Raw genomic sequence first — 25,900 nt, 5'->3', positions numbered from 1 at the left:
CTAGGGAAGGTTTCTCTGAGGAAGTACCATATAAGCTGAAACTTGAAGAAAGAGTTCACTGAAGGACAGTCATGCTGGAACCACCCAAGTAAACAGAACAAAATGTGCAAAGGCCCTGTGACAGAAAGTAACTTGGTGTGACTGAAGAAATGAAAAGCAGTGTGACTAGAGTTTAGTGAGAGAGAGGAGGATGGTGCAAGATGAAGCTAGTAAAGCAGGAAAGACTCAGGTTATGCAGAATCTTGTACAGCATAGTAATGATTTTGAATTTTACCCTCAATGTAATAAATACTTAGTGATTGGGAAATCCACAGAAGGGTTTTAAGCAGAGAAATGACATGTTACTGCTGAATAAAGAAGTGATTTCAATTTGGGGAGGAGAAAGGAGCAAGAATGGAAGAAAACAGGACAACCAGATACGAAAGTATTAAAGTGATTCAGCTTATAACAATTACAATAATAATGCTTACTGGCTGTTTACTATGTATCATGTTCTTACCACAGTTATCTCATTTAATCTTCATAAAAATTCAATAAGGTGATGATTATTCCCATTTTACAGATGAGAATACAGGGTACCTAGCAGTGACATTAAGTCCAAGTGAATGAGGATTGTGGCTTGGACTGGAAAAGTGATACGAAAGATATACAGAAATAGATTCAACACATATATTGGAAATAGAATAAATAGAACTTGAAGAGGGTACGGATACATGAAATGAGGGAGAAGTCAAGAATGGCTTTCAAGTGTCTAGCCTATGTAAGTGGATAAATGGATATGCCACTTAATGAAACGGGATACTGGAGAAAGAATTTGGATATGGAGAGAAAGATTAAGAATTTGGTTTTAGACATGTTATATTTGAAATCTCTAAGGAAAAAAATCAAGCTGAAATGTCAAGCAAATGGGGGCTAGTTATAATAGATCTTGAGCTTTTGGGAAGAGGCTGGAAATAAAAGTTCTTAAGTCATCAATATATAGGTAGAATTCAAAGCTTAGGGTGGAAAAGGAAGAGCAAAAAGAACAGGGCCTACGACTGAACCAAGATATTCCATGTTACTCCATTAAACCTCTCTCACCATGACCATCGATTACTTTGATTTCACTGGGCTTCTCAGTCCTCATTCATCTTTCAGCAAAATGCAACACTACTGATTACTTCTTCCATCTCTTTACCAGACTTGTATTCCTCTATCCAGTTATTAAACGTCAAGAACCCCTCAGTGAGCCATCCTAGATCCCCTTTTCCAGCGTTATACTCGCTTTAGGCAATTTCATCCACATCCATGGCTTTGATTACCATCAACGTGGCAGATGACATATATACATTTATCTATACTTCCAGCCCAGAACTCTCCTCTGAGCGTCAAACCAATATATCCAACTGCTAACTTGACATCCTCTCTTAGGTATCTCTTCCAGTTAGCTACTTGTCAGATACTGTCACCCCCCAAAAGGCATGTACAGAGCCAAAATTTTGAAAGAACTACCACAAAGCCACTACAGGCCAAGTCTCCAGAAAACAGGATTTTGTCATCAATTATCATTTCCTTTCATGGCTCATGCCCTAAAACAGGTGAAGCTGACAACCTGAACTGATGGCTAGAGATGGGGAGCAACCAAATGCACGACAAGAACACAATTCATGCGTTTTAGTGAGAGATGGTTAGGAGAGGAAAGAAGGTGAGGAACTGTCAAGAGAGTGAGAGAATCATGTCCAAGGCCTGTGGATGTGCGGCAACGTAGGTCCTCTTTTTAGAGACAGCAGGCCTCGCTAAGGGGCGAGTGGCGGACGCCGACAGCCCCCAGCGAAATGGGGGAGGTTCCGGCTGCGGAGGGGGCGAGTAACAGTCAAGACCAGGTCAAAGGAGAAGAAAAGCCTGAGGGAAGCCCCAAGTGCAGCACCGGTGAGGCCAGGGGAGCGTCGAGTGGATGGGGGCAGGCTGAGCAGCAGCGGGGCGAACTCCAGAAGAGTGAACGCCGAGTGGGCGGACCGGGGGTGGGGGGGAAGCCGCTGGGGAAAACCGCTCAGTTGAGAAGCTTTCTGGGCCCGCCTTACCTGTGCCTGCGAGTCCTGAGCCCGGGACAGGCCCGCCGGAAGCACGGAGTCCGCGCGGAGGGGGAAAAGTGGGGGGGAAGGAAGGAAGGGACACCCGGCACGGAGGAGAGGGACAGCTCACTCCCCCCGACTCAGGGAGAGCGGCTGATGGCGGGAACTGTGACCACACGCAAACACGCAACGCACGCACGCACACTCTACGCGACCGGACGGGGCGCGTGCGCGCAGGAATGCAAACTCCGCCCCTCCACGCCCTCGCCCCGCCCCAGCACTCGGCGAAGTCTCGCCAAGGCAGCCCCGCCCCATCTGACTACAGGACGCATGCGCATTTCTTACTCACTCATTTTCGACTTCCCACCATTTCCATCTTACTCAGCCCAGTCGGGCATGCGTACTACTTCTCCTTCGGGGACTGCCCTGCTTTTCCCGCCCTTCACTGGCCTCCGGAGGAGGGTCAGAGTTCACTCCCCTCTCTGGGGAGGCCTGCGGGGAATGCCAGGACTAATAGGAGGCGGACGTCCTTCAGGTCCTGAATCTTAAGCGACAAAGGACAGACTTTAGGACTAACTCCGTGGAGAGCTAGGAGGGGGGAAGAGGATTGTGGGCGGTGTCAGGGGTGAAAGGTCATAGGGCTGCGAAGGGGGCGGAGCGAGCCGGAGGCGGATGGCGGCTGCGGCAGCTCTTTGGCGGCAGAGTCGCTGAAGCTGGGACGTGGGTCGGGCGCGTCCGGCGGTGGCTGGAGAGCGGTGGCCGCTCCCAACATGCACAGCCTGGCGACGGCTGCGGTGAGTGGGTGCGCCGCCCAGCCTGGGCCCAGAACCCCTCCTCAGTCCTGCGTTTCGGCCTCCTCTCCTAGCTCCCTCTGTGGAGCCTGGAGTCCAACTTCTGCTCTCAACCCACGAGGCCCCGGCCCCCCCTCCTCGCCGCGCTTTGGTCGCGGTGAAGCCACCCCCTACTTTCCTCGCCCACCGGCACTTGTGGCCTCTCGCGCCGCATTTCGCGTTCTTTTCCGGCCTGGGGCCTGCGCGCGCCCGGAACGCCTCCCTCGCGGCCCGGACTGGCCATTCATTGATTCATTGCCCTGACCAACAGTTTCCGGGTGCCCGTTGCGTTCCGAGCGTCGGCGGGGATGAGGGTAATTCTGTGATCGATTTGACAAGGCCCCGGGCTCTCGGAACTGACTGCCTAGGCACATCGCAGCGGAAAGGAAATGGCTTCTAGTTAAAACCACTTGCTTTGCAGATGGAAAATCTGAGACCCAGAGAAGTGAATAATTATCGTGTCTGACTTACGGTTCTCTGCGCTTAAAACCTTTCCTCACACATCTCGTTTTATCAGTGTGGTCTTTTAACCAAAATGGATCGGGTAGTTCACCTGTCTAGTGTAATCCTATGGCTTCCCATTGCATTTAGATAAAATCCAGAGTCCTCGCTATGACAAGACTCTCGCTGGTTCTTACCCACGTTTACAGTCTTGTCTTATGTCACTTGCCCGGTAGGCTCCAGTTACACTGGACATCCCGTCTACCATCCCTTCTGGTGTGCTTTTCAACTCCAAAGTGCACTTTCTGATCTCTGTTCCTGGAATGCTCTTCCAACTTAAACACACACACACACACACACACCCCTCCCCCCAATGTGGGCATAGCTGGCTTCCCTCAGGTCTCTGCCAAATCTCCCTAGAGTGGGCGACCCTGACCGTCTTTTTTAAAGTACTGTAGTTCTGTAACCTCCAACTTTACTTTTCAAGTATCCTTTACAGCATTGATTACAATTTGTAATTTTTTTGTATTTATTTGCTTGTTGATTGTCTCCCTCTTGAGGACAGAGACAGGGATCATGTGGGTCTTGTTTACATAGTAACCCAGATCCAGGACAGTTCCTGGCATAAAGTAAGGGCTCAGGTACTTTGCTGAATGAGGGGTGCAGATGAAGGAGGTGGCTACTGAGAACACATAGCCACAGTGGGAAAATGGGATCATATGATTTGAGCACACTTTTGTAAATGCCCACCCCACTTTTTCTGTTTCACAGAGGTAAAGTGACTTAATGAGAGAATAATATACTTAAGTTGCATTAGTAGGCAAAATGATACAAATACGAAATAGAGAACCCAAAAAATTGCCTTTAAATATAAAAAGGAAGCTGTGTAATTAGGTTAGAGAAAACGTCATTTCCAGAGCCAGTGGCATCTCTGCCTCCTGTCACCATGTTTCTAAGTGTTTGTAACTAGTCAAAGTGGAGAAGTACCTTTTATATCTCTCAATTGGGTGTTTGCAATTTCCCCAACTTTTTTGTTTCTTCTCGCACATTACATGTATAATTTGGAAGAAGCAAGTCAGAAGATGAGGTTTCTGCTAGTAGGGAGGGACAAGGTAAATAAATTCTTCTAAGGTTGGCTTGTCCATCTCTCAAAATCTGATCGTGTGTTCGCCACACTTTGATGCCAAGCTGCTCTTTTCTCTGTGCCTCCCCAAACTCTATACCCATACCTATTCAATTTCTTTTATTTTCATTTGCTCCCTGTAATTCATCTTTTGAACAGCCATTAAAGCTGTGGTTCATTACTTATAAGTAAGTACTCAATACATGTTTCTTCAATTAGATTGACAATACATTTATTTAAAATTTGAACTTTTAGATATACTTTCATTTGTTGTGCTGCTTAGACCACACGAAAGCTCTGACAAGTTACTTTCTACCACTCATTCACTAGAATATTTGGTTAGTGAGGAGACTGAAGCGCATGCCTTCCATTAGACTAAACTGCCTGTTTTATTCTGATCTGGGTAAAGGGACAGTAATGGTGTTTGTCACTCTCTAGAAATTGAGAAAAGTTAATACATGCACCAGTGCCTGCAGTAATCTAAGCAACTTGATTATTACTTTTTGCCTAATGATGAAAATTTGTATCTGTGTGTACCTTTATCTTTTTTAAAATAACAGGTAATTCATCATTTCAGCTAGGGAGATAGTACTGTCAAAGGAGAATGTGATCACATGTGAATGCAGGATTTCATTCACAATAGGGAGGATTTGAGATAATTTGGGAAATATCTTAAATTTTGACTTGAGTAGTATTATACTGGAAATGTATGGTATGATAGACCTTTCATTCTTTACAGAATACATTCTAACGTCTTCATTATTGCCACCATAGAATGTAATTTCTCACATCTATTAAATAAGGACACAAATACACACAGGATTATTTAAAGATGAAATAATAACAGAGTGATCAGTGGTTGGCTAGGTTCACTCACTGGTTAAATGGCTTGCTCCTAGGTTCAGCTTTGGGACTCTAGTTCCTGCCTCAACAGAGTAACAAATCACTTTGTTATGGACCTTGGAGGTTGATTAATAGAATTATTATACATATCTTCACATACTGTGGGTCTTCTGTAATGAATGATATGCTAGTGATCTAAAACAACCAAAGGAAAGCCCTTATGAGATGCTCTGGGTATGCATTTTTAAAAATATTCCCCACTGATTCCCCAGTAGAATTTCTACTGGCAATTCTAACATCTTTAAACCCTTGTTTTTGCCTCGCTTTCCACCTAATGGGCACCGTCATTAGTTATTCTATATCTTTTTGTTGAAGTTGTGCTAGACTCCCAGAAGCCTTCCTCTTTGGCAAGTAAAAAGAACATTGTGCATTCATTCTGGCACATCTAATTCAAAGACTGTCTCCTGTTGAAGTTTTAAGCAAATTGCCTAACTTCTCTTTGCTTATTCACTTCTATTTTTAAAAAGTTATTTTTGAAGAACATTCTGGACCTTATTTTCATAAAGATATGAGGATAATTGAGCTAATTTAATATTTCCCTTTGGCAGTATTTAGAAAGTGTGTTTTCTTGGAATATCGTCAACTAGACATTCAAAGACACTTGTTGAGTCATCTCCAGACTTGGGAAAATAATCTCTTTTTCAATCTAATACTCTTCTTTCTTTATTCATTGTCAAATATTCATTGGTAGAAAAGCCAGCTATTTTGGCCCTTGAATCTATTTTGGCCCATACTGAAAGATTTGGATATTTTCTGTTTAAGAAAGCCATCAACATCAATGTTTAAATTTCCTCATGAGGGGTAAATCATTTTTCTTTCTCATTTATAGGTAAATGTGGGTCTTTTTATTTAAATTTTAAATATCTTTTTCTTTTCACATTAAGTATTAAGATCTTACAAAGATAGAAGACCAACTATCAGTACCCTGTGTTTGTGACACTTGAAGTTAACCATTGGTGACTCACATTGGTAAATGTCTTGCCTATGTTAAGCTTTGTTGAAAGAAAAAAGTTATTTGAAATACTTTTTCTATATACAAATCATTAAACAGAAAAGGGGAGAGCAATTCCCTCCTAAATTTTGGCCATACAGACATTTTTAACATTGAAAGGAAGGGACCACTGACATTAAGCGAGTTATATCTGAAGATACAGTTATATCCAATAGCTCTTGTTTGTAATCTTGGAAGACAGTATTAAGGAAGATAACTAATAGTTTAAATCAGACTTCTCATGAGTGACCTTACGTTTCTGGGTATGTAAGTGAACTTACCGTTTATCCAAATCCAACTGTTAATGAGCTATATTATACACAATGGGATATTAAACTTAAAAGTCTGTATTGGGATCTTAAGAAATATTTTCTTCAACTTGGAGAGATATTTGTGATTTCAATCCTATAAACCAGGTAGGGGCTCACTGATTTTAGAGAGAAGTAGCCTAGAATTTAAATCTAATTTTCTGCCATATACTCGCTGTGTGAACTTGCATATATTTAACCTCCCTGAACCCATTCTTTCTTAGAATTTTGAGAATAAGGCAGATGATCCACAGTGACTGGCACATAGTATGTTCAGTAAATATTACCTCCTATAAATAGTTTCTAGAAAAGGCAGACCTCATCTATAGCAGCAAAAAGCATATCCATAGTTGCCTAGGGCTGGGTGTGGTGCGATTCCTGACAGGAATACTAGAGAACTTTTGAGGGTAATGGAAGTGATCTATATCTTGATTGTGGTGGTGGTTACTCAGGTATATAGATTTCTCAAACTTCATTGAAATGTACACTTAAAATGGGTGCACTGAAAAGTTTTATTGTATATAAATTATACCTGAATAAAATTTATTATTTTTAAAGAGCCACTTAGATTAGTCTCTCACTTTATAACAAAGAATTAAATAAATTTCTAAGATTTTTATAGCTGACTGAGACTTCGGTAATTAATTCCTTCATTTTACCAGTGATAAAACTGAGGGTTGGGAAAGTAAATGACTTATCCTAGGTTACACATGCTAGAAATGGCAAAGCTGTGTTTTGAAGCCACTTATGGCTTCTAATCTAGTGTGTGTTCCACTTACGTGTTTCCTATTCATTCACTTGATAAACAGGTTATTAATCCTAGGTCCATGGATAGGTTGCAGAAGGGGTGGTCTACGAATTCCCTGAAATTATGTGTAAATTTGTGGAAAACAAATTATGTACAAAACAATTTGCAATTATGTATTTTTCTGAGGAAAAGATCCATAGATTTCATTTGATTCAAGAAATGTTAACCCTTGTGCTTGTGGTATCCCGCCATCATTGTTAAAATGTTTAAGTTAGGTGGTCTCCAGTAGGGAAGTCATACATGAGTTTGCTTATCTGCCACTGGACAGTGTGTGCTACTAGACTGAGTTCCACATCAGCCACAGCCTCAGAAATGTAATTAGTAAATTATAAATTTAAGAATAGTAGCAAGTGAATTAGGAATCTTTAGAGGTGATCTTTAAATCGAGCATGAGAAGAAGGGGAAATCTGTCACCATCATTTACTCATAGTTTCATTTGTAAAATGAGGATGAAACCACATTATTGTGATCATTAAATGAAACCGTGTTTTTTAAAAAGTGCATATAGATCCATCCCTCTCTTCCCTCATCCCCCACTTTCACTTCCCACTACCTTTTAGAAGACATCAATTTTCAGATTCTAATATTTTTGTGAAAGGTGTGCCTAAATGATCCTTGGGATTCAGAAGGAAAGTGAAATACATTTTGGGTTTTTATTACCAATCAAGGTCTAAGAATGAAACTAGACCACTATTTTATACCATTCACAAAAATTAACTCAAAATGGATTAAAGATTAATTCAACAAAAAAACACACCAAACAACCTGATTAAAAAATGGGCAGAGGATCCGAATAGACATTGTTTTACATACAGAGGGGCCAACAGGCATGTGAAAAGATATTCAGCATCACCAACAGGGAAATGCAAATCAAAACCTAAGTGAGATATCACCTCACACCTGTTAGAATGCTGTAAAAAGACAAGAAAATAACAAGTGATGAGGTTGTAGAAAAAAGGGAACCCTCGTATACTGTTGGTGGAACTGTGAATTGGTACAGCCACCGTGGAAAATAGTATGGAGAGTCCTCAAAAACTTAAGAATAGAACTACCATATGATCCAACAATTCCTCTTCTGGATGTTTATCTGCAGTATATGAAAACACTAATTTGAAAAGATACATGTACCCCTATATTCATTGCAGTGTTATTTACAGTAGCCAAGATATGAAAACAACGTAAGTGCATTGGAAACAACATAAGTGCATAAGGATGATGTGTGTGTGTAAACACACGCACACAATGGAGTACTACTCAGCTGTTAAAAAGATAAAATATTGTTATTTGCAACAACATGAATGGATCTTGAGGGTATTATGCTAAGTGGAATAAGTCAGAGAAGAACAAAACCCATAATATTTCACTAGGGGAATATAAAACAAAGACACAAGTAAAACAAAAACAAACTCCTAGATGTAAACAACAGATTGGTGGTTACCAAAATGAAGGGGAGTGTGGGGAGGATGAAATGGGTAAATGGGGTCAAATATATGTTGACAGATGGAAACTAGACTTTTGGTGGTGGGCATGGTGAGCCCGCTATAGTGTATACAGATACCAAATTATAATGTGTACCTGAAATTTACATAATGTTATTAACCAGTGTTACCTCAAAAAAAAGGTCTAGTGAGATGCTAAAGTTGTGCTTTAGAGTTTTGTTCAGGGATGATGTCCAAAGTATTTTATCAATTGTCTGGTAATATAAATTAATTTATAAATCAATATGTAACTCAGAATTGTAAAAATATTTTTTATTCTCCAAAATAACTGAATTTCCGTGTGTGATAAAATTACTTGTTGATACATAGGTGTGTGTGTGTTCGTCACTATCATTAGCTAAATTATGCCCATCTGAGCCATGATTTGACATAGGGAACTATGTCAAACAATTTCACAGACTTTTCCATTAAACTTAGGGTTATTAAGTACCTTGTAATCTCAACAAGTAGAGAATTTCTCTTAATATCAGTGACATTGTTCATGGTGCTGATTGTTTTTCAGATTCTGCTGAACTAACAGCAGTGACATTTTAATTTTTGTCTGAGATTTTTATACATTCCCTATCTATTGTCTAGGTCACAGGAAATAGTTATTTAGAAAGTCGTCTTTAGATCAGACCTAATCCTTGAGACAGTTGACAGACAAGCAGCATTAGCAAAGCAGTTAAGAGTATGGACTCTGTTGCCAGATTGCCTAAATTCAAATCCTGGCTTTGCTGCTTAAGATTTTAAATAACTTCTCTGTTATGAGTTTCTTCATCCATAAAATGAGAGTAGTGATGATAAGTATTTATTTAGGCCAGTACCTGACAGTAAGTACTGCATATGTTAGTTCCCATTTTTATTTTAAGGAATAATTTTATTCATCCCATAACAAATAGGTATTCAGTGGGTTTAAACTAACTCCCACTATTAAATTGGGGGCAGAGTTCAATAGGGATGATGAAAAGGGGGTCCCTACCCCAGATGTTTCCCGGTACCAAACTGCCCTCACTGCCTTCCCATTGCTAGAATGGCTACGGAACCCATAGCTCCAAGCCAGTGCCTGAGAAGGCTGTAGCTCCCACATGTAATCTCAAAAGTTGGAGTATTTCTGGCCCCCGGTGGCCATGGCCTGACGGATCCAAGTAGCACCAGGCATTGGCTCCCTGGAGTGCCAACACCATTCCAGGGGTACCATCTCCTCGCGGGAGTCAGGCCAGGCCTGGGAACGGAATATGTGGGGATAGGCCTGGTGTTCAGAAGCCATGATATGCTGTCTGGTGGCTACTAGTGCAGCCTGGGGGTGTTCACGTCGGGTACCCCAGGACAGAATGGGGTACAGGGTTGTTGGATACAAGTCACAGACTGGCTCTAGTGGGGGGTGGAGTTTACTGATGGTGGTGTCTGGTGACAGGACTTTGGGGACAGTTGACCGGAATAAATGACTAATCAGGGTGGATACTATATTGCTGGGGCAGCGTTTCTGAGGCCCCCTTTAGTTACTGGATTGTGGGCCGTTCAAGAGGCTGGGCAGGAAACCCAAAGCTAAAATTTTAGCTGTTGTTTCCACTGAGCCTTTAAGGTGATGTAATACTTTAAATAAACATACCCTATCTTCTGGTGGGAATTACATTTCCAAAAATAATTTTTCAGTTGAGGGCCTGTCTGGAGCAGCATTGAGAGGGCAGCTGCTTGGACAAGACTACTTTGGTTGTTGGGAGGGGGAGAAAACTACCCTGTTTCTTCTACATCGTATTGTTGCTTTAGGAACCTGTTTCCTTGAGGCGCATCACTGATGGGAGTCACGAAACAGTTTTTCACAGATTACTCTAAGGCACTTCAAGAAGACTTAAGCTGCATGGTGTTTAAGTTCATTTAGCAGAACACCTTGTGGTTCATTCTGTCAAGCAAGTGAAATGATAAACATTAAGCTAAAAGCTTATGATTAAGCTTCCATTTATAGACAGCTGTTGTTCAGCTTGGGAAGAGTGAATGTGAGTACACCTCAGAGTCCATCTTCAGTCTGTTTTTCAAGTTACCCTTTTTTTCCTCCTCTTTCCTTTTGGCAATGGGTAGATCATCATTCTATCCCACTGAGGTGTAGTGGGAACGTGTAAATACTGTGGGAAGCTGTATAATACAGTTCAAGAAAGCACTGGAATATGCACCTTCATACTTGAGCGATTTGAACAAGTTTATTCCTCTGAGAATAGTTATCTGCAAGTGTAGATCCCTTCTTTCTATTCACCCAAATTTTATTCTTCATGGTTTGGGGGCAATTAAGTGAGAAAAATATTGGACATAGGCATAGAAATCACCATGAATTTGTTAGGACTTTATTTTTTTTTTAATTTTTTATTTTTTTAAAGATTTCTTTTTTATTGGGGAAGGGGAACAGGACTTTATTGGGGAAGAACAGTGTGTACTTCCAGGACTTTTTTCCAAGCCAAGTTGTTGTCCTTTCAGTCTTAGTTGTGGAGGGCGCAGCTCAGCTCCAGGTCCAGTTGCCAGCTCCAGGTCCAGTTGCCGTTGTTAATTACAGGGGGTGCAGCCCACCATCCCTTGCGGGAGTCGAACCGGCAACCTTGTGGTTGAGAGGACACGCTCCAACCAACTGAGCCATCTGGGAGCTCAGCGGCAGCTCAGCTCAAGGTGCCGTGTTCAATCTTAGTTGCAGGGGGCGGAGCCCACCATCCCTTGCGGGACTCGAGGAATTGAACTGGCAACCTTGTGGTTGAGAGCCCACTGGCCCATGTGGGAATCCAACCGGCAGCCTTCGGAGTTAGGAGCATGGAGCTCTAACTGCCTGAGCCACCGGGCCGGCCCTTTGTTAGGACTTTAGAGCTAGAAATAGTAATGGTGATCATTTTTCTAGTCTACCATCTTATTTTCCAGATAAAAATAATCAAGGGACTTAACCAAGGTCACAAGGCTATTTGACAAATGTGAAGAATTATAGAAATCCTCAAAATTTTTTGGAATATTGTGATTCTTTACCACAATAGTGAAAGCATGTTCTATAAGTCTGTTTACATAGTCCCTACATGAGTAAGTAATGAATGATTCTTAGGAGAACCATTAGATAAGGGAGCTTTTTCAAATTACATAGATTTTCTGCTCCATGGAATGGGATGCTGGAATTACTGGGAAAAGACCAGCAATGGGCGGGGAGGCTGTAACTTTTCTTTCAAAAACTGTTACAGGTACATAGTTTTTTTAAAAAAGTTTGTGCAGAAGGTTTCATTGTATACAACGAAAAGTCTCCCAGGTGTCCTAAAAATTTATATGTGAATATATATGTGTGTTAATGGAAGCATATATGCTATTCAATACCCTTTTTTTATTTGTTTTTGTTTTTTATTTAGTATTACCACATACAGAGCTATCTCTTTTATTAAAGGTCTACATAGTATTCCATATAAAGACGTACCCATACATATTTAACCAATTTATATATTGGTAGATACTTGTTATATCAACTTTTCTGCATCCTGGCATGTCTTCAGTCCAGCCCAAGTATACCTATAGGATAAATTCCTAAACATGGAGTTATTAAAGCGTGTGCGCATTTTAGATTTTGATAGATTCAAATAGTTTATATCAAGTGTATGTATTTAGAAAACCTCTCCTGGTATTTATGAAAACTATGTTGCCTCTACAGCACTGCTGCAGAGTAAGACTTGGTTTGACTCAAATGAAACTCATTTGTTTACTTTCTTGTTTTCACTTGTAGCCTGTGCCTACTGCACTGGCTCAGGTGGATCGAGAAAAGATCTATCAGTGGATCAACGAGCTGTCCAGTCCTGAGACCAGGGAGAATGCTTTGCTGGAGCTGAGTAAAAAGCGAGAATCTGTTCCTGACCTTGCTCCCATGCTGTGGCATTCATTTGGTACTATTGCAGCACTTTTACAGGTGGGTACACATGTGTGAATTGCAGTTCAGTCCTGTTCATCACCATCGTATCTGTCTGCCTTTGCCCAAATGATTTTGAAGACATTAGTAGGATGAGTCTCTCTAAATGTTAGCATTTCATTTGTAGGAATCTGTTTTAGAAAAGTCCAAGGCGCTCGTTAAAATGTAGATTCTTGGATCCTAGCCAAGATGTTTGATTTATTTAGTCTGAGATTAAAAATCTCTATTTTTAACAAGCACCTTCCTTGCTCTCAGGTGATTCTGATTCAAGTGTTCTAAGAACTAGACTTTGAGAAACACAGCTTTAGTAGTACTACAAGACAATTCTACATGACTGGGGAGGAGGTGGAAAGTAAGGTGTAAGGACTGCAAGTCATATTCTGGGGAAAGAAAATGTTAAAGATAGAACCAACTGTAGTGTTAAAGGTGCATACATTTGCACGTTCAAGAATAAATAACTGACATTTGGTTCTGACAAAAATGGTCATTGGTGGGGAATGATCATCCTTTAAATACTATCTAAAATACCTAATAATTTTTCAGATTTGTTAAGTCAGTTCACATTCTATCCCTTCTGCATGTAGCCAAGAATCTAATCTTATAGAAACATTTTTATGTAAAAGTTTTACAATTGAAATAAATGAGGTTGTATTCAACAAATTATCTCCTTTTGACAATACATATAATCATTGCTGTTTATACATATCCCCATGCATATACCTATGTTATCTTTGCCTTTAAGCAGTTGCTACCTAACTAAACTCAGAGTTCTTTGTGAGTCACTATGGTTGATTTACTAACACTTTCTGGACAACTATCTCATCACTATAACTTGTCAACAAAAAAGAGGGATTATATATAAATGTAAGAGTCCCTCAAATGAAAACCTCGACAGATGCAGGATATAAAGAAAGTGTCGGTGACCAAAGTTGCCTCCATAGAAATCTTCCTAGAGCCATATGTAGAAATACCTCTGTCTCAGTCAAGTGTATTTTTGATGCAAGGATAGGAGCGTTATTTGTTTAAGTTCTTTGCTTTAATATCATACGAATGAATTTTATAAGTTATTCCATGTTCATCTGGTGCTGTTTTCCATTTTTTAGGAAATTGTAAATATTTATCCGTCCATCAACCCACCCACCTTGACAGCACACCAATCTAACAGAGTTTGCAATGCTCTGGCATTACTGCAATGTGTGGCATCACACCCAGAAACCAGGTAAAGACTGTTTCTAATGGTGACATGAGGGGCATACGGTAGGTTGCGTGTGTGTGGGTCTGGTCTCTAATTCATTTTGTTTTAGTGTAGTAACAGTATAGTATTGTTTAACATGTCTTTTATAATTAATTTTTTTAACCTTTTTTTATTGTGGTAAAATATACATTAACATAAAATTGACCATTTTAACCATTTTTAAGGGTACAGTTCAGTAGTAGTAAATATATTTATAATGGCCAACCATCACCACCATCTGTCTTTATAACTCTTTATCTTTTAAAACTAAAACTCTATACCCATGAAATTATAATCCACCCTTATGGGCGGCCTGGTGGCTCAGGTGGTTGGAGCACCGTGCTCCTAACGCAGAGGTCACTAGTTCGATTCCCACATGGGCAAGTGAGCTGCGCCCTCTAAAGCTAAGATTGTGAACAATGGCTGTCCCTGGAGCTGGGCTGCCGTGAGCAGCTGGAAGTGGGCATGAGTTGCTGTGGGCTGCCGCGGGCTGCTGTATTCTGCTGTGAGTGGCCGGCAGCTATCGTGAGCGACCGGTAGCTGGCGAGAGCTGGTGTGAGCTTCTGTGAGTGGCCCACCGACGACTGGTGACCGGCTGCCTGCCCCGGGGAGTGCAAGGTTCATAATACCAGCATGGGCCAGGGAGCTGTGTCCTACACAACTAGACTGAGAAACAACAGCTTGCACCAAAGTGGGCGGGAGTGGGGGAGGCGGGGGGGGGGGGAGGGGCGGAAGAAGGAGGAAAAAAAATAATAATTCTCCCAACCTCTGACAATACCATTTTACTTTCTGTCTCTATGATTTTGATTACTCTGAGTACCTCGTATAAGTGGAATCATACAGTATTTGTCTTTCTGTGATTGGCTTATTTCACTTAGTATAATGTCCTTAAGTTTCATCCATATTATAGCATATGTCAGAATTTCCTTTTTTAAGGTTGAATAATATTCCATTGTCTCATTTACTTTTTACCCATTCATAGCAGTGAATTTTAAAGGAGTGGTATTCACATCTCAGGAAAGGTCAGGCATACAGCCACTTCTTCCTCCTGAATCCATGGTAGACATCACTGTGCCTCATGTGAAGCAGTGCATGGTATTTGTAAATATCTGAACCAAGCACTTGTTTTTCACCAAACCTAGGTTGGCATCAGAATCTTTCTTAATATAGGACTCTAGGCAACCATTGTAATAGATAAGAACTGGCATACAGGTCGAAGCATTTTTGCCTTCCTGCTATATCTGAAAAATTAACAAAATGGAAATACTGTTTAGGAATCTGCTTTGTGACTTTTATGACCCTAAAGCACTTAATAGTCATCTTATTAAAGTTTTTTCTCTCTCTGTCAAGTTTCCTTATAAAATCCGAGTGCTAGGATGGCACTGACCTTCCAGAGCTTTAGAGAAGTTACTAAGAAAATTATTTTTAAGCACTTAAGAAACATGTACAAGTACTTTGAGTCTTAAAAATTTGGGGTGTTGGCTTATCTACAAGGTTTAACTATAAATAATATAAAGTAATAGATTGATTCCATGTTAGTTTTCTGACATAACAGTTGAATATTAAGATGTTTTTAGAATACTTAGTATACCTGAAATTCTCTAACAAAAAAGAAAAGTGTGCGTTTATTTAAGCACAGCAGATAAACTTGATAATGGTTGTGTGGTTTTGTTGTCTTGGTTTATAAAGTTTTATCTGACTATACCTGGAAATACTGTTATTCAACCATAAAGTAGGTGAGAGAGGGCAACTAGGAGAATCTCTAGGACACTTGATTGCATTTTATGATCTATTTTTTAAAATCTGCTATTGGTTATTTTATCAGCTTTTAAGGTACTTGGTGCTGATAATAGGTAAAATCATGTAGTCTCTTAACCATTGGCTTAGACTAGGGTTTTTTAACCTTGACCCCACTGATGTTTTGAGCTGGGTAAGTCTTTGTGGTGGGAGGAAGAGGGTGGGAGACGGCTGTCCTATGCATTACATGATGTTTAGCAGCATCTCTGGCCTCTGCCTGGTGGTTGCCAATAACATCCCCTCAGTTGTAGCAACCAAAAATATCTCCAGACATTGCCACATGTCCCCTGGGGGGCAAAATCACCCCATTTGAGAGCCACTGTTCTAGACTATTGACCAATAACCATCTTTCTTAAAGGTCCCTTGGTCAGGCAATGTTATAGACCTTACAGAATTAACCACCTGGAAATTTCAATGTTTAGAATTCTTAGATATTAGCTCTGGGCTCTAAATGTGATTGTTTTTCTCTTTCAGGTCAGCATTTCTTGCAGCACACATCCCACTTTTTTTGTACCCCTTTTTGCACACTGTCAGCAAAACGCGCCCCTTTGAATATCTTCGGCTAACCAGTCTTGGAGTTATTGGTGAGTTATTAGGGTTGTTTTGCAAGCCTGAAGCCGTAATTCATACTGATGGTCTTAACTTGGGTGTTTTGTCTGGTGTTTCATAGTTTTTGTCCATCAGTTCATTTTTGTCTTTGAGATTGAGTCTCTTTTTAATGATAAATAAATGAGTATCAGGAACGTGATGGCTCTTATCAAGTACCATTCTGAGTATTGCTAATAAGGAAGGCCCAACATTTTGGGTTAATTTCAGCACATATGTAGAAATGTGTACTGGAATTGTAGGGAGAGTAAAGAACAAGACCTTCAGTCAACAAATAAAGAATGTAATTATAGAAATAAGAATTTGAGTTTGTATTTTGTTTTGTCTTTTTTTCTTACTTCTAAACTGTTCTTCCTTAACTCCACGTGTTTAACTTCTATTTCACCTAGTTAAATTTTTGCATGCTCAAGTTAATATTTCCATATACATTTACTGTGGGAAATGTGTCTAAAATTCTCTTTACTCAAGAAAATAATGTATCAGCTATTTCAGATGTCAGTTTCCTGGGTAGTAAAGACCTATCTTTGGATTTGTGACATGCAAATACATTCAAGAGTTTCTTTCCCAAATTACCCTTCCTTTTTTCAATTTCTTTTTCTCAGTTTTTGTTTATGTACTGACCAAACAATAAGAACATAGATTATACAAATCTTCTTTTGTTAGTTTATTGTATTTATGTTCAACCTGTGTTCACATGCTTGTGATTATAAACCATGAATCAGGAAGTATAATTTAAAAGTTTGGTGTTTCTAATACATATGTCGGAGACATTTTATTCTACTTTTAAGCAGTAACTTATCTCACATACTCCAAATGAATGTTATTGTTGTTTAAATCTCCTCCCAAGAGGAACTCTAATTAGAAACTTTTTCTAAGATATTATTTTCTGCTTTTAAGCTATAAAAATTTTTCATGTAGGATTTAAAACATCAACAGGATTCCAGCCAAAAGAAAACATTTATATTCTTAAATCTAATTCACATCATCATACTTCTGCTAGTTTTTTGACCACTGAGGTTAGACGATACATTTATGAGATGTTAGAATAAATTTAGCAGTGGAGGACAATATTAAGCCAGTTATCCACCCTTGCATATATTTTCTGAAACTCAGTTTCTCCAAGTCAGTTGAGAGAACAAACAGAAGGTGAATATTTGGGCCTAGATCTTTTGCTTACAGTTTAAGCATTATCAGACAAGTCTGAATACAAATGAAATGATGCATAAGAGAAATTAGAAAACACTTGAAACTGATTAAAAATAAAAGCACAACATACCAAAATTTGTAGAGTGCAACTAAAGCAGGACTTACAAGGAAATTTGTAGCATTGAATTATTACTAGAAGAGAGGTCTTTCACTTTAAGAAACTAGAAAAAGGAACAAATTAAACCAAAGCAAACAGAAGGAAGGAAATAATAAAGAATAGCCATCCAAGAAAATGAGAACACAGAAACAATAGATAAAAATCAATGAAACCAAAAGCTGATTTTTTTAAAAAATTGAGCTATAATTGACATATAACATTGTATTTGTTTTAGGTGTACAACACGATTTGATACATGTGTATATTGCAAACTGATTACCACAATAAGTTTAGTTAACTCCCATCACCACACATAGTTAACAATATTTTTTTTTGTGATGAGAACTTTTAAGGTCTGCTCTCTTAAAGACTTTCAAATTACATAGTGCAATATTGTTAGTCTAGTCACCATGCTGTACATTATATCCCCAGGACTTATTTATCATACACCTGGAAATTGGTACCTTTTGACCACTTTTACCCATTTCATCCACCGCCAAATTTTTACTGAAAAATAATTCAATAAAATTAATAAACTTTTAAGCAGACAGACTGAGGAAAAAAGAGAAGACGCAAATTGCAAACATCAGGAATGAAAAGGAGTATGTTATAACAGACTCTACAAACATTAAAATGATAATAAGGGTACACTGCTAATAAGTTTATGCCCATAAATTTGACAACTTTGATGAAATGGACAAATTCTTTGAAGAATTCAATCTGCCAAAATGCACTCAAGAAAATATAGATAAGCTGAATAGTCTTACATCTATTAAATAAATTGTTTTTGTAGTTAAAAACCTTCCAACATAGAAAACTACAGGCCCAGATGGTGTATTTCACTAGTGAATTCTGCCAAAAATTTAAAGAAGAAATAAGAAAAATTCTGTAGCACTTTTCTAGAAAACAGAGAGGATGCATCTCAAATCTTGGTAACGCCAGCATTAGTCTGATAACAAAACCAGGGGGGCGGAAAATATAAGAAAAGAAAGCTAAGGCCAGTATCCCTCAAAAATACAGATGCAGAAATTCTCAACAAAGTGGTAACAAATCAAATCTAAGTATATGAAAAGAATCATCATGACTAAGGTGAGGTTTATCCCAGGAATGCATGCTGGTTCAGCTTTCAAAAATCAGTCAATATGATTGATCATATCAAGAGACTAATGAAGAAAAATCATATGATCATTTCTATAGTTTTAAAAAAAAGCCTTTGACAGAATTCAGCATCCATTCATGTTCAGCATCCAAACTCCAGCAAAGTATGAATAGAGGGGAACTTTCTCAATCTGATAAAGTACAAAAAATAATAACCTATGGTTAAGATCATGGTTAATGTGAACAAGTGAATGTTGTCCCCTAAGACTGAGAACAGGGCAAGGATGTTCATTCTCACCGCTCCTATTCAGTGTCATCCTGGGTGACCTGGCTTCTGCAATAAGGCAAGAGAAAAAAATAAAGAGCATAAAACTTAAAATGAAAAAAATAAGACTGTCTATTCATAGACAACATGATTAACTACATATAAAAAAATCTTGAAGAATCTACCCAAAAAAGCTACTAGAACTTGAAACCTACTATTTATAATGGCACCAAAACCTGTGAAAAACTTGTGTATAAATCTTACAAAATACATGTATTTGCGAGCTCTGTAGCTAAAAACTCTGATGAAAGAAATTAAAAAAGGCCTAAATGAATGCAGAGACATACTGTTCATATCAGTAATTCACTATTTTTGAGATGTCAGTTCTCCCCAAATTGATCTATAGATTTAGAATAAGTCCCAAAAAATCCAGCAGGGTTTTTTTTAATAGAAATTGATAAGCTGATCCTAAAATTTATATGGAAAAACAAGTGAACTGGAATATCCAAAGTTTTTTAAAAGGACGAGTTGGAAAATGGGCCTTACCTGATTTTCAGACCTACTAGAAAGCTAGAGTAGTCAGGACAATGTGGTATTGGGAAGGCTTGCACTTCAGTGAAGCAGAATGGGGAGTCCAGAAATAGATCCACACCATCATGGTCATTTGATTTTTGACAAAGGTACAGAGACAATTTAGGATAGTCTTTTCAATAAATAGTGCTGGAACAATTGGATATCTATATGTACAACAATGAACCGTGATTTATACTGTGTACTCTATACACACATTAACTCAAAATGGATTTTAGACCTACATGTAAAATCTAAATGAAATAGTAATTTGACCTTTACTGTAGGCCTTATTAGTAAATTATGGTACGTGCTATTTGCTGTGGGGCTTAGAGATGTAGCAGTTGTAGATTGCCCATTGTGGTTAAAACAAATGACATTCCGTACTCTCTCCTAAAGTGATTGATTTTAGATAGTACAGGTCCAGTTAACCAAGGCCTTTCATAAAAAGGCCAGTGATGCATTGGAAAGCTTAGAGAGCAGTCATTTGTTCCATGGGGTTCTGCTTCCCTCTCTACAGAATGGAGAAGATGGCACTGAGGTGTGTCGGTCACCTGATCACTGCTGTCAGTTTAGAAACCAACAGAATGATACAATTGGGATGAATTTTAGAAGTCATTTGCTCCGACTAGTATTTTATAGATAAAGAAACAGGCCTACAAAGGGAAGGTAACTTTATCGAGCTTAAGTAAACTAGTTGTAGAACCAGGATTAGAATCCAGGTGTATGTGTGCTGCTTGTTTTGATATACCCACCGTGGTCGTGTTTGGGGAAAGAGGGACAATGAAATAATCAGGAAGTAATGTTTTGTGCCCATTGTGAAGTAGGATTCAGACTGACACCATTTCTTTGCTACCTGGGAATATGCTTTAATACTGATGTAGAATTCTTCTCTGTTGCCCAAAATAAATGGAGAACAGATGTGATATTATTGTATCTACCAAGAGTGATAGAAAAATGATTTAGATAACTAAACTGCTGCTAACTGTATGATGGACCAAACTTGCTACCTGATCTTTGAATGCTGGCTGGTAACAGTCAAGCTGTGCTTTTCTTCCTCTTTTTTTGTTACATGGGTATGACTGATTTCTCTGACATATAAACCACAGTTTGTGTTCTGTGTTATTTAAGTTCTACAACTAGCTGGATGAACAATACGAAGTTAATTTTAATTGGAAGCCCTGACTCTGAAATAATTTTGTCTGTCTATATTTTCTTTAGGGGCTCTGGTAAAAACAGATGAGCAGGAAGTAATCAACTTTTTATTGACAACAGAAATTATCCCTTTGTGTTTGCGCATCATGGAATCTGGAAGTGAGCTCTCTAAAACGGTATGTACTTTTAACTTAATTAGATTCTACATTGTGTTGGCTCTTGGGCTCCTTCTTTATGGGGTAGTATAACTATTTTGGAAAGGTTTTTGGCAGTATCCGCCAAAAATAAGCCTGCTGTGTGACCTAGTAGTCCCACTCTGAGGTATATACCCAAGAGAAGTGAGCTCTCATGTGCCAATGGTGCCAAAAAAATGTATACACATGACTTTATCTTTCATTATCGGTATATATTATTACAATTTTAATACAGTTTTTTCCTTTCTTAAAACGTATATACATTTTTTTGGCACCCTCTGTATATCACAATACATGTACAAGAAAGAATGAACTGCTGATATATGAGTATAGCATAGATGACTCATGAGCATTTTGTTGAGCAAAAGAAGCCAGACACATATGAGTTCGTACTGTATGATTCCATTTATGTGACATTCAACAACAGGCAAAACCAGACAATGGGGATAAGTCAGAATAGTGGTTACATTTCGCGGAAGGATATTGACTGGGAAAAGGCACAAGGGAATCTCCTGGAGTGCGGAAATGTTCTATATTTTAATCTGGTTGTGGTTCATAAACATGTACACAGGTAGAAATTCATCGAGATATGCTTAAGATTAGTGTACTTTGTGCACTCACACATTTTACCGTGTGTATGTTGATAATAGTTTCCTATTGCTCCATAACAAATTGCCACAAGCTTGGTGGCTTAAAACAACACAAATTTATTCTCTTAATAGTTCCGGAAGCCAGAACTCATAAATCAGTTTCAGCAAGTGGAAGTCAGGTGTCAACAGGGCAGCATTCCTTCTGGAGGCCCTAGGGGAGAGTCCCTTTCCTTGCTTTTTCCAGCTTCTAGAATTGCATTCCTTGGCTCATGCCCCCCCTCCTCCATCTTCAAAGCCAGCAGTGTAGCATGTCCACATCTCTCTCTGCTGCTGTCACGTCACCCTCTCCTGTGGTCAGGTCTCCCTCTGCCTCCCTCGTACAAGGACACTTGAGATTACATTTAGGGCCCACCTAGATAATCCGAGATGATTAATCTCCCCCAAGATCCTTAGCTTAATCACATCTACAAAGCACTTCTTTGCCATGTAAGGTAGCTTTTTCCGGGTTTATCTAGCAAGAGTGATAGAAAAATGATTTAGATGGCTAAACTGCTGCTAATATGATGGACCAAACTTGGTACCTGATCTATTAGTGCTGACTAATAACGGTCAACCTGTGCTTTTCTTTTTAACATGGTTATGGGAATCGAACCGGCAACTCTGTTGTTCAGAGCTTGCGCTCTAACCAACTAAGCCATCCGGCTGCCCCCAAAATCTTATTTCTTAAAGATCTTTTAAGAATAAGAAAAGCCTTACCTTATTTGGAAGAGATGAGGCATAGCTGACTGAATCTCTAAAATCATCTTGGCCCATAGAAAAGAGAAGAGTCTCTGTTTTCAAACTAGTTTTGAATCTCAACTCTGCAACTTAATAGCTTTGTCACTTGGGACCTTAACCTGGCAAGTTTTTAATTAATAGTTTTACCTGACACAAAGTAGGTGTTCAATAACTGTGAAAGTCTCTACATTTTTAATAATCTGAGAATAACAATGGTACATAGGTTTACTGTGAAAATAAGATATGGCACGTTATGCTTTTAGGAGAAATTATGGCACATAGTAAGTGTTCAATATGGTGATATTTATTAATTTTTTTTGTACTGTGCATATCTTGTTAAGTAAGTTGTATATAGTGCAAAGGCCTCTGCTTAATTTTCTGGTTCATTGTTATTCTTGGGAGATGACTAGACAATGTTGCGGGCCCTTAATTTTGTTTTACTCCAGGTTGCCACATTCATCCTGCAGAAGATCCTCTTGGATGACACCGGTTTGGCTTATATATGTCAGACATATGAGCGTTTCTCCCATGTCGCCATGATTTTGGTGAGTTCTTTTATCTACGCTCTTTGCAACTACTTCTGACCACACAGCTTATTCCCTTTGCAAATGACACTGAGCAACTTCAGTCTTCCACCTAGAAATAGCAACCTGGAATCTTGTGTAACGAGTCTTGCAATATTTGATCTCTGATGTCAACTAGGATTATTTTGTGTTTTGTGGTTTTTTTCCTACCCCACCCCATTTTGGGGGGAAACAGGGTAAGATGGTCCTGCAGCTATCCAAAGAGCCTTCCGCCCGTCTGCTGAAACATGTAGTGAGATGTTACCTTCGCCTCTCAGATAATCCCAGGTAAACATTTACAGTATTTATAGAACTTGGGGGAAATACTCTGGTGAAAATGGTTGCTCCATCTCGCGGCATAGCTTCTATATCTTTAGGACAGGGAAGGGATACAACTATATTTAGTTTAAGATAGAACTTGATTAATTCCTTTTAAAACATGAAGTGCTGAATTTAAAAAATCCATCAGAGCTTTATTTCCCCGCTGTAACTCTGTACCCTACTCTAAAATTCCAGGGAGTCCAGACAGTTCCCAAAGAACCTTATGATACATGACTCCAGTGATTTGAGCTTTCTAGTGCTATTCCAGGTGGTCAGAAAGAAAAAGATGCTTTCAAAGATCTCTTAAGAAAGGAGCAGAGCCCAGAGGACTCTTGATACATTTTCAATTCTCTCCTTGATTCCTGTAAAGTCCTTGAGCTAATTATTTTATCTCCCTATGTTCAGAATCTTTCTGCCAGAAATCATACGTTGAAGGTATAATGCATTTAGAAATGTTTGACCTTTTGCTGTGTAAATCCATAATTCATGCTGAAAGCCACTCTCTCAGATTCTGCTAAACCACATAATGGGGCAATTTCTGTGTTCCTAGGCATGGGGATAATTTGATTTAATGTGAACTTAGCCTCTTGCCCCTGAGGTTATTCAGCCCCAGCTATTTCTTCAACTATTTTGTCCTATTCTTCAGTGATTCCTGTTTTCACCAAAGTTTGAAAATACGTTTATTTGAAATTCTACTTGTACGAAGAAGTTAGCCTGAGTACAAAAGCCGTAACTTTGCTTAAAACTGCCTTAGAGTTAACATTTACCTCTTTGAGGATTTCAGACTTGACTTTCTGCTAGTTATTGGGTAAAGAAAATGAAATGTGTAAAAGTTCATCTGATAACGTTGCTACCATAGTTTTGTTTTTACTGCTCATCTCTTATTAAGGGTTTTAACTATAAAACTGAAGCAGTTTTTGAAAAGACACAAATTTATATTAATTTAGAATTAAAGTTCATTTATCATACAATAAGTCAGGTCATATTCCCTGTTAATGTACTGATTTTGGAAATGTTTTATTTACTATAACTCACATATTTCTAACATGAGTATATTGGCAATATTTACTGCAATAAATCAGAAAGCAGTTTGAATTGAAGTCAACTATTGTACCACATATTCCATTCTCTTGTCATGAAATTTTTTACTGGGGCATAATTCTGAAAGTGTGTGCAGACTACGGATCCTAAGCCTATGTCTCATATAAGCTTTAAAGATTTTAATGGATTCTTAAAGTAATTGACAGAGCCATAGATTTGCAGGATTCTGAATATTTATGTCTAAGAAAGGGGCTCTTCCCTGTCCCCCCAATGTGGGTTTATTTGTTGGTCTCCCTGGTTGGTTTGTTTGTTTCTGATGTAGGGCACGTGAAGCGCTCAGGCAATGCCTCCCTGACCAGCTGAAGGACACAACCTTTGCCCAGGTGCTAAAAGATGACACCACCACCAAACGTTGGCTTGCACAACTGGTGAAGAACCTGCAAGAGGGCCAGGTCACCGATCCCCGGGGCATCCCCCTGCCCCCTCAGTGATCCTCCCCGTCCCTTCCCACTACTCACACACGGTGAGGAAGGGAGGGGGAACTTTCGAGGAAAACAGCTCAGGTTTTATCACCGACCGGAAATAGACAACCTCAATGCTGAACTGCACTGGAGAAAAGGGGCAAGGTACCCTTGCCAAGGTGTATGAGATGCCCTCTCAGGCTGCCTGGAGGACCTGGGCTCCCTCTGCTACTTCCAGGACATGGGCTCCTGACACAGCAGTCTGCCACCACAGCCCCAGGAGGGTGTCACCACCAGCAAATGCTGTATGTGCAGCATGCCCAAGATGACCTTTCTCCCCCACTTGTACCTGGCCACTGGCAGGGAGAGGAGACAGTGGTGATAGCAGCAGCACTCTAGGCTTGGTGAACGCCTGGGACCAAGCCATGTGGCGTTTGTTTATTTTGCCTTCCTGGAAGACTCAAGATGTGTCTCTTCATTCTCTCTCTCAGTATTTGTTTACTTTGGTTTTTTGTTTTTAATCTCAGAGAGAGGTGTGTTTAGTGAACACAAGCTGTAATATTCAGCAAAACTTTGTCAGTTGGCACTGTTTACAAGTCTGTTAGCTGCATAAGCTCAATAAAAAGTTGGTCTGGGCATTACATCCCCTCTAGCAGGCCAATAGTTGCCTGAACTGTTGGGAGGAAGGGGAGGCAGGGGAAAGGTCTAAAGCCAAAGGACAGTAGGAGCCCACCGCCAAATTCCCTTCCATTTCCCAGTCTTCTCCCCTCAGTTCTGGATGCCACGAGGACCTTAGCCTTGTTTTTGGCTGTAGCTGCTAGCTTTTCCAAATCTCAGTGCTTTCCCCTTTTTCACTTTCCTCCTATCAAATTTAAAACAGACGTCTTAATTCATTAAGCTGTCCTAAAAGGGTATTATATTGGGGGAGGAGAGATGGCGGTGGATCTCACCTTCAGTTCAAATCCTCAAAGATATTTTCTGGATGACTTTTAAAAGGGAGGGATTAAGATGATAAGCTACTTGATTCCATCCTTTGTTTTAGTGTGAATTTCTGCATTTCCATCTGTCTTCATGAT

The 25,900-nt window shown here is 39.5% G+C and overlaps 2 protein-coding genes across 7 annotated transcripts in view; one reads left to right on the top strand and one right to left on the bottom strand.

The window, feature by feature from the left end:
* The window catches only part of USP37 (ubiquitin specific peptidase 37), a 75,541-nt gene extending 72,922 nt beyond the window's left edge, over positions 1-2,619 (bottom strand). For 4 of the 5 annotated variants that reach the window (XM_033113006.1, XM_033113005.1, XM_033113009.1 and 1 more), the window contains exon 1: positions 2,061-2,266. The gene's annotated coding sequence lies outside the window, so the exon portion shown is untranslated. Of the gene's footprint in view, positions 1-2,060; positions 2,267-2,400 lie in introns of those variants that run through there. The other variant, XM_033113007.1, reaches the window with a different exon arrangement.
* Positions 2,620-2,679: 60 nt separating this feature from the next.
* On the top strand, positions 2,680-25,541 carry CNOT9 (CCR4-NOT transcription complex subunit 9). Of its 2 annotated transcripts, none has more exons than XM_033113013.1 (8): positions 2,680-2,845; positions 12,670-12,849; positions 13,953-14,068; positions 16,355-16,464; positions 20,944-21,053; positions 22,885-22,983; positions 23,198-23,289; positions 24,686-25,541. In XM_033113013.1, the coding sequence occupies exons 1-8, from the start codon at positions 2,822-2,824 to the stop codon at positions 24,852-24,854; spliced, it is 900 nt and encodes a 299-aa protein (XP_032968904.1). In that variant the 5' UTR covers positions 2,680-2,821; the 3' UTR covers positions 24,855-25,541. The 2 variants fall into 2 exon arrangements, with proteins under 2 accessions (XP_032968904.1, XP_032968903.1); XM_033113012.1 differs by having other exon boundaries at positions 24,683-25,541.
* The last annotated feature ends 359 nt before the right edge of the window (positions 25,542-25,900 follow it).

This window comes from Rhinolophus ferrumequinum, chromosome 8 (assembly GCF_004115265.2).
Source record: "Rhinolophus ferrumequinum isolate MPI-CBG mRhiFer1 chromosome 8, mRhiFer1_v1.p, whole genome shotgun sequence".
NCBI classification, from domain to species: Eukaryota; Metazoa; Chordata; class Mammalia; order Chiroptera; family Rhinolophidae; genus Rhinolophus; species Rhinolophus ferrumequinum.
This window is presented reverse-complemented; position numbering and strand designations above follow the sequence as displayed.